General features: G+C 36.9%; 1 protein-coding gene across 13 annotated transcripts in view; it reads left to right on the top strand.

Annotated features, from left to right (window-relative positions):
* ATP2B2 (ATPase plasma membrane Ca2+ transporting 2) overlaps positions 1-13,738 on the top strand; it is a 432,794-nt gene that overhangs the window by 370,264 nt on the left and 48,792 nt on the right. For all 13 annotated transcript variants that reach the window (XR_005827588.1, XR_005827589.1, XM_040592327.1 and 10 more), the window contains 4 exons: positions 5,628-5,869; positions 6,434-6,668; positions 12,402-12,581; positions 13,639-13,726. Coding sequence is in view for 11 of the 13 variants with exons in the window: in XM_040592327.1 (XP_040448261.1) it covers positions 5,628-5,869; positions 6,434-6,668; positions 12,402-12,581; positions 13,639-13,726 (745 nt within the window). In the remaining 2 variants the exon portion in view is untranslated. The remainder of the gene's footprint in view (positions 1-5,627; positions 5,870-6,433; positions 6,669-12,401; positions 12,582-13,638; positions 13,727-13,738) is intronic.

Raw genomic sequence — 13,738 nt, 5'->3', positions numbered from 1 at the left:
ATATGGGATGCGAGACCTCTGGTTCTTTGGAAATGAAATGCTTTGCTTGAGCTTGAAATGAAGTAAAGGAAGAGATCTGTATTAGTTTATTGTATACACATTTTTTAGTCCTCTGAATGTAAAAAGGAGATAAATTTTACTTTCTGGTGGACAGGCACAGTATAAGTGAATGGGGACATTTGTGTTAGTCTACTCAGCAGCATGCACAAGAATAAGAAAAAACATCAAACCTTTAAACTTTTACACTTTGGGCTTTAAATGCAGTGAGGGATCAGAGCAGTATGCCAGTTCAACACAGCCTGTTTCTTCTGGTGCCGAAATGATTATGCAACCAGCTTCGAGTTGTTAACTGTTCTTTTTCAATCCCTTATGCTGACCCCAATTCAAACTGACTTTTGATTTTAATTTAACTGACTTTCAACAGCATTGTACCTTGCAGTGATGATTCCCAGTTGTAAAACAGCATGCATATTACCAGAAAGCATGTTGTCTTCTCTGCTGTGTATAAAACAGAGGCAACTTATTAATCATTAACTTGAAAAAACTCCTTAAAATTCCAAACATTCTGAGGACATACTGTGATCTTCCTCATCACTCAAGTCAATAATGTTATTCTAGATGTGTCCTCAGAGGTAGCAAAGATCAGAATCCGCAGGAGATGTGAAGACTAATTTTTATTCCTAAGTAAAGACCTTATGAAAATAAGTTTATAACATTTTAACAGTGTAGCTCTGATTTCAGGTATCTGTAGGGACATTTATCTTTAGGATGCTGTTTCAGTTTTCTTTGTTTGAATCTACAAAAAGATTTTTCAAGACTTCTGATGAGATGTTTGGAGTTTGGCTAACTGGTGTTACCCCAGCCATGCCTGTGATTAATATGCCAGCTGAGATACCGTTGGAAGTGTAATGTGGGCAGAAGTTCTATGAAACCAAAGGCAAGTTCCACAGTGGTGTTTGGGTCATTAGTCAGATAAGGTTATTAAGTAAACTTTCTAAACAATAATGTAGGTGTAAAAAAAAGAATTCTATAAGAGAACCTTTGCATATAAACCCCAGCCTGTCTCCAGATGAGATTTAACGAAGTTTCTGTTGTGTTCTTATGGAGGGGTGTGCATTCCTGTGTTGTTAGGTGCAGGGGATACAGCTAGAGAACAATAAATACTCTTAGAACAAATAGTAAACAACAAAAGAGAAGATAAACCCAATTTGTTTCTGGTGTTTGACATCCAGAGTTTAGATCATAGCTGAGGTGAAGGATCTGTGGAAATGGTCATACTATGAGAGACAGAAAAAGCAGTGCTGCTGTTCGACTTCTGTAGTGCATGGGACCCCACAGGCACCTTCAGTTTGAACTAGAGCAGCTGATGTCTAGTCTTACTGCTCTCTTATTGTCAACACATCTTTTGAAACCATTTCCTGTTCAGTAATTGAAAACTATTTAGTCAAGCAAAGTTTTAGATTCTTAATCCTTGGCTAAAAAGATCTTTCATTTTAAAGTTTTTCTCTAAGGTAAACAGTGATTTCTAAATCTGTCTTGATTTAACTTGAAGTCAGTTGAATAAACCTGTATCTCCGAAAGGCTGGTACATTTGATTATAGATGTAGTGTGTTTTAATCTCACTGTAGATATCTTCCATTAAACCATTGATTCAAATTATGTAACGAGGGATTATCTCTGAATTTGATAGTTCCAGTTTTTAGTAGTTCTCCTTTATACAGTATTCAGAATTAAGAAATATAAATATCACACAGTTCAAACAGCATTTATCCTTCTTGATTATTTTAAATTTTTACATATATAATGTTCAAATATACAGAGAAAATTCCTGCAGGTCCTAGTTCTTTTTCCCTTTTTTGAGTAATTGAAGTACAGCGTGGAATTTTTTTGCAATTTATTTTTAAAAATATCTTTTCCTCTCTCTGTTTGCCTGTTGTGAGTGGAGTGGAAATGGAACATTTGATATGGATTTAGTAATGTAGCAAATGCCATTTTTATTGTAATAAAATTGGTATATTTACAATCATAATTATTCTAAAGGAGTAGTTCAACTGTAAAATACTGGAGAATAACACAAAAAAAATTAGGACTTCAGATAATACATGAAAACCTAACATTAACTTTGGAAAGACTACCTGGATCCTCTTGCCAGGTCCTGTCTTTTCTCATCAAAAGGGAGAATGAGAAAAATGAGCTTTAGTAAGTGTTATGGTAAAAATGGAAGCATTATATTCCTAACGTAAAGTTACATGTTGAAGCACCTCTAAGTTATGCGCACAGTTTTATCTTTCATCCTTAACTGATTTTATTAGTCACCTATTTTCCAGTGAAATCATTCTGAAAATTCCTTTTCTAATGCAAATTCAGTATGAGGTCAATGCTAGCTTTCGGGTTAGTATCTTTAAGCCTTAATAATACAGCTGTACTTTGACCTAGAAACCTATTTTGATTTGATAGTTGTAACAACTATTTTTTTAACATCTGTCTGCAGTTTGTTTTACACGCAAGTATTTGCTTGCAATTAAAATATTAATATTATATAAGCAATATAAAGACTTGGAAGACACTTTTGAAAACTCATTGCAAGGATCAGTGGAAAGGTGTTATTGGAGGAAGAGACTGAGGCAGCCTCTTCCTCGTAGGAGACTGTGCAGTGTGTGACCTTGTGACCAGAGCAAGAGCCTTCACTGAGCTCCTGAGAAACAGGGCGCTCAAACAGACCCAAGTTCCTATTCGCAAATCACGGTTCAACAGCTTTCCCCCATATGTCGTCACAGGGTTCTCATTCTCCGAGGAGTCAATGATGTTGTTCCTAGGTAATTATTCAAATGTAACCCCTCTGGGCTGTCCTTTGAATTGTTTTCCAGGTGCCATAAACTGCAGATTTCAGCAAGAAATAAATTTAGCTACAGCACAGTAGGACTTTTTAAAAGCCAGCAGCTTCTGCAAAGGATTGTCAAGAACAATCTGCAAGGAGACTGGTCTTGGCATATAGATTTTGAGCTGAAGCAGTGCAGGAGAGGAAGTGCTACTTGCCAGCTCTCACCACCATATGCTTTATCATAATGTAATGTACAAAGAATATGGAGACAACAGCTGCTCTAGAGGGAGGTGGCCACTTGTTAGATTTTGAAACCTTTCTGAAATGTCTGTTCAGTTTCTTTTCACGGGTATTTTTTCCCCTTGCTTACGTATTTGCATTCAAAAGATGTTCGCTGAAAGAAATCTATTTTTAGGCCACAGTAAGAAGAGGAGAGTGTGATCTACATTTTGTTGAAATAAAAATAATTTGAGAAGGACGCTAATATTTAGTTATATATATATTGTGAAATGTGGGTAGATTTTTTTTTTCCCCACAATATCCAGTCACATCAGGGCATGGTGAAATAATATGTAGAAATTAACTATTGTCTAGGATTGTATGTCTTTGATGGAAAGAAATTTATGGCTTTCATTGGTTTCCAGCATGCTTGCTGGTGGCTTGATGACATTCACGTTTAAGTCAATGTCAAGATTCACTAACTTGAATGGCAGAGAGAACCAAAGCATAAATGAGGATTTAGATCTAAAATGGAAAAAGTTTGATATGCTGTGCACAGAGAAATGGGTCTTCTCTAGCATCGCTACCAGGCAGTGAAGCCGATTGCTCTGCTGCTTTGAGAAACCTGAAGTTCTTAGCAAGTTTCAGGAACTTGCCTGCAATGTCATGAAAATTAACCTTAGTTATTTAAACAAAAATGTATTTTAAAGGGTATTTTTTTGACTCCTAACTGAGATTTTCATATCCAGTGAATGTAACAATCCTTCCAGGTACATATGACTACAAGCACTTGTGTTCTAAATTAGGGATTCTTAAGTGAATCTGAGAATCCAGAGGGAAGTTACATGACAGTATAATGGGTTTATAGCAGGGCAAATTGTTATAACATATAATAAAATTAATATATCATATTAACATTTTTGCTGAGTGTCAGTGTTTTACATTGACCCTGGAGTAACGGGAATGTGACCCATGTAACTCAGTAAAAAATGATGGTTCATATAGAAGAAGGATGTTACAATTCTTTTCGGGAGGATAAATCTCTTGAGACAGAGGTTTTTATACTATTATGTATAGCTCACCATAGATGCATCTCTCTGAAAAAGAAATGACACCAATCTGTCTGTCACCAGGTATATATTTTCCTGGTGATAGGAAAATGATTCCTGTGGAAAAAATCCATGTTTATTTGCTTACTTCAGTTCTAGACCAGTCTGCTGTTCTCTATCTGATCTTCATTTTTTAAACCAGCTGCAATTGGTGGTTATCTGGAATACTTACTTGCTTACCAATGCTTACTTAGAGGTCCCCTTGTCCCTTTTTTGGCCATACTTGTTGCAAAAATTCTAATCTAGGTAGGATTACTGATTTGCAACTTTAATCACTCCCCACATTACCCCTCATGCCCCTGAGGGGTAAGGTAGGGAATTCCATCTATTTAGGAATCCCATTTCCAGAGTAAACTGGATTTTGAAGTCTCTAGTGAGATTGAACATGGATTCTCAGTGAAGTCCTGCAGTCCTAATTCTGTAAAATGTGAGGCAACATTTTAAGTCACCTTGAAAATTATGACTTACCATCTTATCTTGAGACAAATGAAAATCTCTTTTCAATGCAAACTGAAGTTGTAGAAGGACAACTTCTGTTGGTTCATGTCAGAGAAGTTCAGCCCTAGCTCAAGCAATGCTTGGCTAATTCTACTGAGTACAAGAAAGTTATTTTAAGTCACCAACAGTCTATAGTTCACACACTGGTCACTTTAAGACAATCTGGAGTCTTGACAACACAGGAACTTTTTGTTTGGTGTGCACTACACCTCCAGGAAATTTTGTAAATGAAATCTATGCATGTTTGTTCATATACTGAATGGGAAGGTAAAGCCTTCCTTGGCCCTAGGACAGAGGATTGCCAGGAGTTGCAAAATGTTTAGCCTACTCCATTTTTTCTAACCCATGAAGCATTTATTGTCTGAAGCAGCAGACTAAAGTATTGTAATTCTGGAAACAAGTACTTTTAGACGTAGAACTATTCTTTTACAGATTGTTGGAAATACCTTTTTCACTGAGATTTACTGTTATGATTAGATGCAGACTTATATTTACATTAAAAATGCCTGGTAGAAAAAAAAAAAAAAGGACAGTTCTTTCTTTAACTGGCCATTATAACCATGAAAGTCAGCAAAATAATGTAGTTCTAAGCAAGTGAGAAAAGGAAATCCTCTGTTTGTGACAAACATGGATTAATTATTTTTGAGCCTAAAGAAAGTTGCTTCTTTTTAATGATGTTGTTGCCTAACCATCACAAGCTATTCAGCTGTCAATGGCTAATTTAAAAGAAAAGAAATGCAAGAGACTGAATATAGCTATTCGTCTAGAGAAATTTTCCTCGTTGTGGGAATAGCTGCTTCAGGTCTGTTCTGGCTCTATGGATTTTTTGCTAGCTTTGAAAAATGGGAAGATGCATGAATGCACCGTTAAGAGTTTCAGACCTTGAACTGTAGAATGTAACTTTGTTATTAATTAATCAGAAGGTATTGTCTACTGCTTATCATTACAGAAATTCATATCTAATTCATTCTTCTCTTTAGCCACCAGAAAAAGAGGGTGGCCTGCCTCGCCAGGTGGGCAATAAGACGGAGTGTGGTCTCTTGGGGTTTGTCCTGGATTTGAAGCAGGATTATGAGCCTGTTCGGAACCTCATCCCCGAGGAGAAACTCTATAAAGTTTACACGTTCAACTCAGTGAGAAAGTCGATGAGTACCGTTATCAAAATGCCAGACGGTAGTTTCCGAATGTACAGCAAAGGAGCTTCTGAAATTGTTCTGAAGAAGTAAGTTCAGTAGATTAGTTGCTGTGTTTTTCCAAAATGCAAAACATTTTAACACTAGTAAGACATACCATGGGAATTTTGATCTTTGGAATTTGCTACTTACAGTAGAAATATGATGCACTTTAGTAGTATAAGCCATTATTCTTTTATAATTATTTTTTTTAAGTGCTCACTCTTCAAAACTGTCTTGTTTTTCTTAACATTCCCTAGCCAAAGAATGGGGTTGGCATTTGATAATTTATGGATGGATTCTTTACATTCAAGCCCTTTGGAAAATAAGGATTTTTCAATTTCATTATAAGTTGTAACCTTGTTAATTACATGGGTATTGAGGAAATAATGGATGAAGGGCTCTTGGTGTCTCTGTGATGTTACAAACAAATTCTCTCTGATATTTTTCAGTTTTTTCAGTAGTGAATCTTCTTGTTTAATTTAGAAATTTAAAATTTGCCATCAAAACAAGAGAGAGTTGAATGAAATAAGCTGATACAAGGAAATACTTTTCAGCAGTCAGGCAAATACAAAATCAACTTTTTTTTTTTTTCTTTTCTTAAATAAAAAAAGATGTTCCAGGATCCTTAATGCCGCTGGTGAACCTCGTGTCTTCAGACCTCGTGACCGAGATGAAATGGTGAAGAAAGTGATTGAACCTATGGCCTGTGATGGACTGAGAACTATCTGTGTTGCTTTCCGAGACTTTAACAGCAGCCCGGAGCCTGACTGGGACAATGAAAATGACATATTATCTGACCTGACTTGCATTTGTGTTGTTGGCATTGAAGACCCAGTAAGGCCAGAGGTATGCCGAATTCTTATGTCATAAAGCATTTCGCAGAGAACTGAACGTAAATCGAACTACAGATTTCTTGAAGATTATGTTTTTGGGGTTTTTTATTAGCTTTGTCAAAGAAGATGGAAGTGAGCTTTAGAAATAGAGTTTACTTGATAAAAAGTCAAATAATTAACCTGATAAAAATTAACTATCAATCAACCAATATTTAAATAAAGCAAAATAGGGCTTTTTGAACTGCAGGATTGAGGTGAGTTAACCTGTCAAGGAGTATTATACAGGAAGACTGATGAGCAGAAGTTTTATTATGCTCCCAGATATTAAAATTTTTTCCTTTAAGTAGCGCAGTGATGTGCAACTCCTGAAGTAGAGAAAAGCCGTGCAGTGATTGTAATTGATGTGATTATAACTGTGGCGTGCTCACTTTCCACAGAAATTGCATGCAGTCTTGGAGCTTTGTCTTTTAAGGTAACAGTTGCCACTTTACTAATTATCTTATGGTTGTAACTGGTGGCTACTCAGGAGAACTGTTTTTAATGTTGCATTTGAACAAGGAAAAGCTTTGCCATGGAAAGGCTGAAGATTTCATGGCTACTATACTTACATGGCTTGTAAAAATGTGACTAAAATTTCAACTGGACTAAATTGAGAGGATCAGTATTGGGTGTGCACATTGGAAGCACGTGGCTGCTACTACACTTGTAAATTACATTACTACAGTAGAACAAAGGGTAGATTAAGAGGTAGAAAGTTTGTTTGTGGCCTAGGTATACAGTATTGATAATTAATTTTGACAGTGGAGAATTAATTCCGTTTTACAGTTTAGAAAGAGTGACAGAAGGTAAGCCCCAAAGTGGCAAGTGCTGAGTGTAAAACGCAGACGTTCACCGTGTCTGTCTGTGGTGCTTTTCTTTCTGACTCAGTGTGTGTGGCCACGGTGGGTGTGTAGGCACCGCTGCAGCCGTGAGGTGCGATGTGAGAGCACCTGCCCCGGCACCTCCTGCAAACAAGGGGAGCCGTTAACGCTGTTTCACTCCAAGAAATCCACCCTTCATTTCTGCTGTCATTGCAGTAGATGGTTAGTGAGCGTGGCTTGCTTCGGAGTAAGGTCATTGAAAGATAATTTACATTTCCTTTATACAAAAAAGAGTGGGTTCTGATGCTGCAGAAGAGCTTGGTAGCAATCTTTGTCTTTTTTATTCTTCTGTCTTGTTTTACAGTTGTGCTGGATCGTTTTTTAATCACGCCTACATCTTTTGTGTTTGATTCACTGAGAATCGGTGGCAATGTAGACATGTTAGGAAATTCATTTTTTTTTTACTAAACCATCAAAAGTATAAATTTTATTTCCCCAAGTCCTTTATATAAAGTAGGCTCTTACATACTTCTGACTGCTGTAACTTTGGAAATAGCATTTAATTACATATACATTAGATTAATATAATTACAACTACAGGTACCAACTGTGTAACTATGCTTTGCATGATAATGGACATTCTTGGGCTTTTTTCAGTATCAAGAAGGTTATAATATAAGCTAAATCTTGCTTAGGTGAAAACTGTATGATAAACTCCTTATCTCCGCAGTCTTCAGATAAACAGCATTCACTTTATCTGTCATCAGATAGTGTCTTGCTGCTAATCCATCTGTCCCCACACCTGACATTGCAAGTCTTTAAAAATGTTTTAAAACATTCTTAAAATGTTACATCTGCAATAATCCCTTAATGCTCAAGCTCACATATATATAAACTCAGAAAGTTTTTAACCGTCAGTGAACATTGGAACTATGAATCTGTCCTCTTTCCCTCCAAAAGTGATTAATGACACATGTTGTTAGAAAATAACTTTGTCAGGTTGCGTGTGGTACGACAGGCTGAGGGAATGGGTAGCAGCGGTATTTGCAGTTATTATTGAAAATAGCTGGAAACTATCCTTTCATGTGGTTATTGTGAGTGTTTTTTATAAGAGAACTGCTCTCATCTCGTAAGGAATGATTTCTTAGGAGCTTGAGGTAAAAATGAATAATGTTGCTAAAAATAAAGAGGTCAGGTCTGACTTCTGTGTAAAGAATCAAAGAAGATCAAGGCAGGAACACATGTTATTTCTAGATAATTATTTGAATAATGTATTGAGTTTCTTGTAGTTTAACACCAGAATATACAGTAACACTTCTCTACTTCATTGTAAGACACACAAAGAAATGTTTATAATTTCAGAATTTTACCAAATGTTGGACAAAACTTTTTTGGAGGACTTTGTTTTTTGAATTATTTTTTTCCTCCTTGCCCCTTTTGACTGTTTTAAATCGGTAATAACTTCATAAGAACATTTAAAACAATGTTTGAATTATTACTACTCTGCACATTGGTAAAAAGCAGCAGTACTTTAGGAGAAATAAATGAATAAAAAAAAACCCCAACCCATGAATTTCAGAGAAACTGCCTAGGTGTGGTATATCTGAGTCAGTGGGGATAGCGTAATATACGTATATTACAGTGGTGAAATCACCATTGTAGATGCAAATAGTAAGATGTTGAGCTCTTACAAGGGCCCTTACTATTTTGCCAGAGTTAAGGCCACTTATTAAATGGAGTGACCACTGAATTTTCAACTGCTTTTGTAAGGAAAAAATAGCACAAAAGACTAGAAATATTACTGCTACTGTCTTTTTGTTAATATTCTCAGTATTCCTGGATATCAGAATTTATTCTGACAGAATTGAGAGATTAATAATTCCAGTGAAACAATCCAATGTCACCATCCTGGAAGCCTTTAGTTTCCCTTAAATTACGTTCTTGTTTTTCCTGGGAAAGGCTGTTTTTTCCTTTTCCCTGAGATGACTGTGGGAGTTAACGCATGTGAAATGGTGGCTTCCTTGTTTCCACAGAGCTCCTGTGGCACTTTGCTCATGTGCATCCTGGGAGTGTTTAAAAATGTGGATACCTGCAGTGTCAGTGGTGTCATGCTAGCATGGTTTCAGATATGAGTGCTACATCTGTTCTGATGATACTGCTGGGAGCTTTATTGCACTTACATTTCCTTCCATACCTTAAAAGAAACTATATGGATGAATTATTCAATGGTGATGTCCAGCAACTGACCAGCTTTATTCGGAGTGGAACCATGACTTTTGCATAATTCCTAGGTTAATTCAGACACGAGCCTATTCTTCATCAGCAATTGTTTTTAGCAAGCACTGAAATACCTGCTTGATATTTATTTTTGTATGTGTGTGGAGGGGGTTTGTTGGTGTGTCCCCCTATCCGCCCCCTCCCCCCCCCCCCCTTTGATAAATATACAAGAGAACAAATAGAATGAGGTCTTGTTCCTGTATAGATTCTCTGTTGATTTTTGACAGTCTTTTTGGATTAACTTTAATGAGTCTGTACTGGCTTATACTGATTTGCCAATGTACGCCTACAATCTGTTATTTCTGGGAGATGAGCATAAATCACTTCCAAATGTTCACCTATTTATTCGTCACCTGATTCTGATGGATATTCCTGCATTGGACAGTGTATACATGCATGCATTAGAAGGTTTTCTTTGCAGAGAGAAAATAAACCAGAAAATCTTGAAGTGTGTACCTAAGCTCTGCAAAACTGATGGAAAATATCTGCTTCCACTGCCCACTCAGTCTGCCAACACTCTTTCTTCATTACAGCAATAAAAAAATATGAACAATATTTTAACTGTAATTACTGTACACAGTATTAAATAAGATACCACCCACCAGCTGTCCAAAAAATGAGGGAAGAGGAAAATATAATTACTTCTCAAGTTATATGTGAGTTTGAGATGCATTTGAAACTAGGTTGTCCTCCCATGACCTTGTTTAATAGGACTGGCACTTGACGTGACTAGAGCTTTTTTTCTGTTTGCACTGTAATTTATTTTTCTCCTTCATGGTTCATACCCTGTGCAGGTTTTACAGATAGTCATCTAAATCTGTCCTGCCCCTATGCATGAGGGTCACCACAGCTGAAGTGGATACTAAGAGCATTCCAAATTGGCAAATGGGATATGGTCAGGGTTATTAATGTGGAAAGTGGGTAAATCAGGAGTCATTTGTTTAAGTAAAAGATTTAATCTGATTGTATGTCCCCCCTAGCAGTCTACTTTGTAATGTTGAAAGGCTTCAGGTCCAAATGTTTCTAGCATACAACTTTTGGGAAGAATATTCTCAGTAGAGATGAGGAGGTGGAAAGAGAAACCTCTGTCCCTTAGTTTTTCTCTTGGTTCTGTAATCTGTATTGACAGAGAGTCCTTCTGCAAAGAGCACCTTCTGTGGATGCAGTCTGACGGTGGAGTCATCTTTGTAGCCATGGGAAAAGTACTGGTCTGGTCTTCAGGGGTTAGTTTAGTGAGGTGTTCTGGAAAACAGAAGCTTCACAATTGCCTTTAATAAAGATGCAGGAACGCAGCGTGAAACTGTATTCATTGATTAGAATAATTATTACCTACAGTAGGGTTTAGGGGTGACGTACGGTCCAAGACATACAGCCTTTCTGGCCCCATCACATCGATAGAAGCCCAGGGTTTGACCCCTGGATCAGAGCAGCGGTTGTCATGTAACAGGCAATGTCCTGCCATCAGCGGTGTTGCGTACTTGTGACTGTAGAGTAAATTAAAATATCTAGAAGTGCACAAAATTAACATTGTAGTGCTGTAGGTGGTAGCTCCTTTTCTAAGTATTTTCTGTACTACTGGATGAGATTAATCCAGTCTAACGGGCGTTGAGTTCTACAGTACACTAACATCTATGGTAGAGGTGACGATCAGCAAGCTGCACTGAACTGGCAGAAGAATATAGTGTGGCTTTCCTGTTGTATAAAGTAATATCCATTTTGATACCCTTTCTTAAATTAATAAATTATAATTAATTATTATATAGTTTGAGGGAATACAATTTTTCCCTCGTCTGAAACAGCTATAGGTATTTAGCCTTTCTATACGCACTGGCTTCGTATACCCAAGTAGCTGTATTAAGAGAGCTTTATTTAATTTTTAGGAATTGATTCGCTAGCTTTTGCACATTTTAATTACAAAAAATATTATTTTTTTAATAAGCTGCAAATGATGGCACATTAGTATATAGCTTCTACATTAATCTCACAGACCCTGTTACATGCTGAATTCTCTTTCCCAGGTGTGTATACTGTACAGTAGGAAAAGTTAGTCTCCTGCAGAAGGGAGTATAACTAACCTCATGCTTCATTTTTACATTTTTGAAATATGTAAATTACACATGGAATTTTGAACTTGTATATATAGGAATTCTACCTGTTGAAATGCATGAATTGGTGTAGCAGTGCTAAACTACATTAATTTTTAGATAATCTTACTGAAAGGAAAGTTTGGATCAGAAATTAAGTAATTTTCTGTACAAAATACATGTGTTCATATTTACGTGTAGGTTGAGTATGTTAGGTTCAGCATGCTGTGCCTTGATGCTAAAGATCAAAAAAGCTGCAGAGCACTCCTTTTTATTAAAGTCAGGTGAAGCTTTAGGCAACTGATCGAAAAAACAATTTGTGTGCTTCTTCTTACAAGATTTGTCTTGCCTGTGGCATAACTTCAATTCTGTAATAGTCAGGTGGCAATAATATGCCGTAACATGTATGATTTCTCTTTTTGCTTCATGAATTTCTTAGCCTCAAAATATTCTGATTGGAAACACCCAACTTTAGATTTTATCTCTTATCAAGGAATTTTCTTTCCTGTTATATTGCTTTTGTAGGTCCCAGAAGCCATAAGAAAGTGCCAGCGAGCTGGAATTACAGTCCGCATGGTCACTGGAGACAACATCAACACAGCACGTGCCATCGCCATAAAATGTGGAATCATTCATCCAGGAGAAGACTTTCTCTGCCTTGAAGGGAAAGAGTTCAACAGAAGGATCCGAAATGAGAAGGGAGAGGTAATTAACATATTAAATCCATTCCTATTATAAATGTGTATTAAAAAATAGCGAGAACACGGAAATGTTGGTTCTCCTGCATAGATGTGTACCTCATATCCATACTCTGAGAGACTGCTACTTCTTCCTACCACTAACCTTTTGCAATTGAAAGTACCAGTGAAAATGCAGACTTTTCATCACACAGAGCTACTCCCAGTTTAGTGCTAGCCCCATTCAGCAGTTTGTAGAACCTGGTCTACACGAAATCAAAACTAAGTGCATGAAAGGAAGTTTGTTAGCAAAGAGGAGAAGGAACTCAACAGCACTTTGCAGGTCTGTCTCATAAAAATGCAATCTGTACGAAGAAGCAGCTCCTCTCATGTCTTTATTTTATACCACTTTATCTAACATACTGCTATATCCGCTCAGTAATGATTTGTGTAATCATCTATTCTTCAGGAGATTTTTAACTCCTCATAAAAGATGGAGCTAACACACAAGTTATTGAAGTCACCTTTAAAAAAGTAAACTACACTGTCTCTTCGAGCCCATCGTTAACAGACATACACAGTTGTTTACTCTTTGCATTGATTGATGGGATCCTGGGAATGTTAGTATATGCCACAGATTTGTCCTTGTTGCTATTGGTCTGCAGGGGAAATTCTACTATTATTGGTGCCACAGTGAAGCAAAGAACTTGGATTCAAATGTAGAATAGAACAACACACTTTTACTTGTAAACATGTTTGATCAACTTTGATGAACTCCACTATCCTGTATCTAGAGTCATGACTCTGAGTGGAATTATCCATAAGGATGATCAGATACTGTGGCAAAATTTTCCGTACCTTAGCCAACAGCTGAGCTTTCGTAGGAGAAAACTGCCCACTTTTGACCTTGACTTCATTTGCAGCATTGTTGTAGTTTTTCTGTGCTTTTGGAGAAGAGTTGCAGATCTGAGCAGTGAAGACTATCATCTGACACGTGGACACCAATATATTTTGCTAATCACAGGCTAACAGTTTTACTGTTTTGGATTTTTTTTTTTTTTTTTTTTTGTGTTCCCCCGCTCCAGATTGAGCAAGAGCGGATTGACAAAATCTGGCCAAAGCTTCGGGTGCTTGCTCGTTCATCTCCCACGGACAAACACACTTTGGTAAAAGGTGCGTGGGGTC

The sequence above is a fragment of the Falco naumanni genome, chromosome 4, assembly GCF_017639655.2.
Source record: "Falco naumanni isolate bFalNau1 chromosome 4, bFalNau1.pat, whole genome shotgun sequence".
NCBI classification, from domain to species: Eukaryota; Metazoa; Chordata; class Aves; order Falconiformes; family Falconidae; genus Falco; species Falco naumanni.
This window is presented reverse-complemented; position numbering and strand designations above follow the sequence as displayed.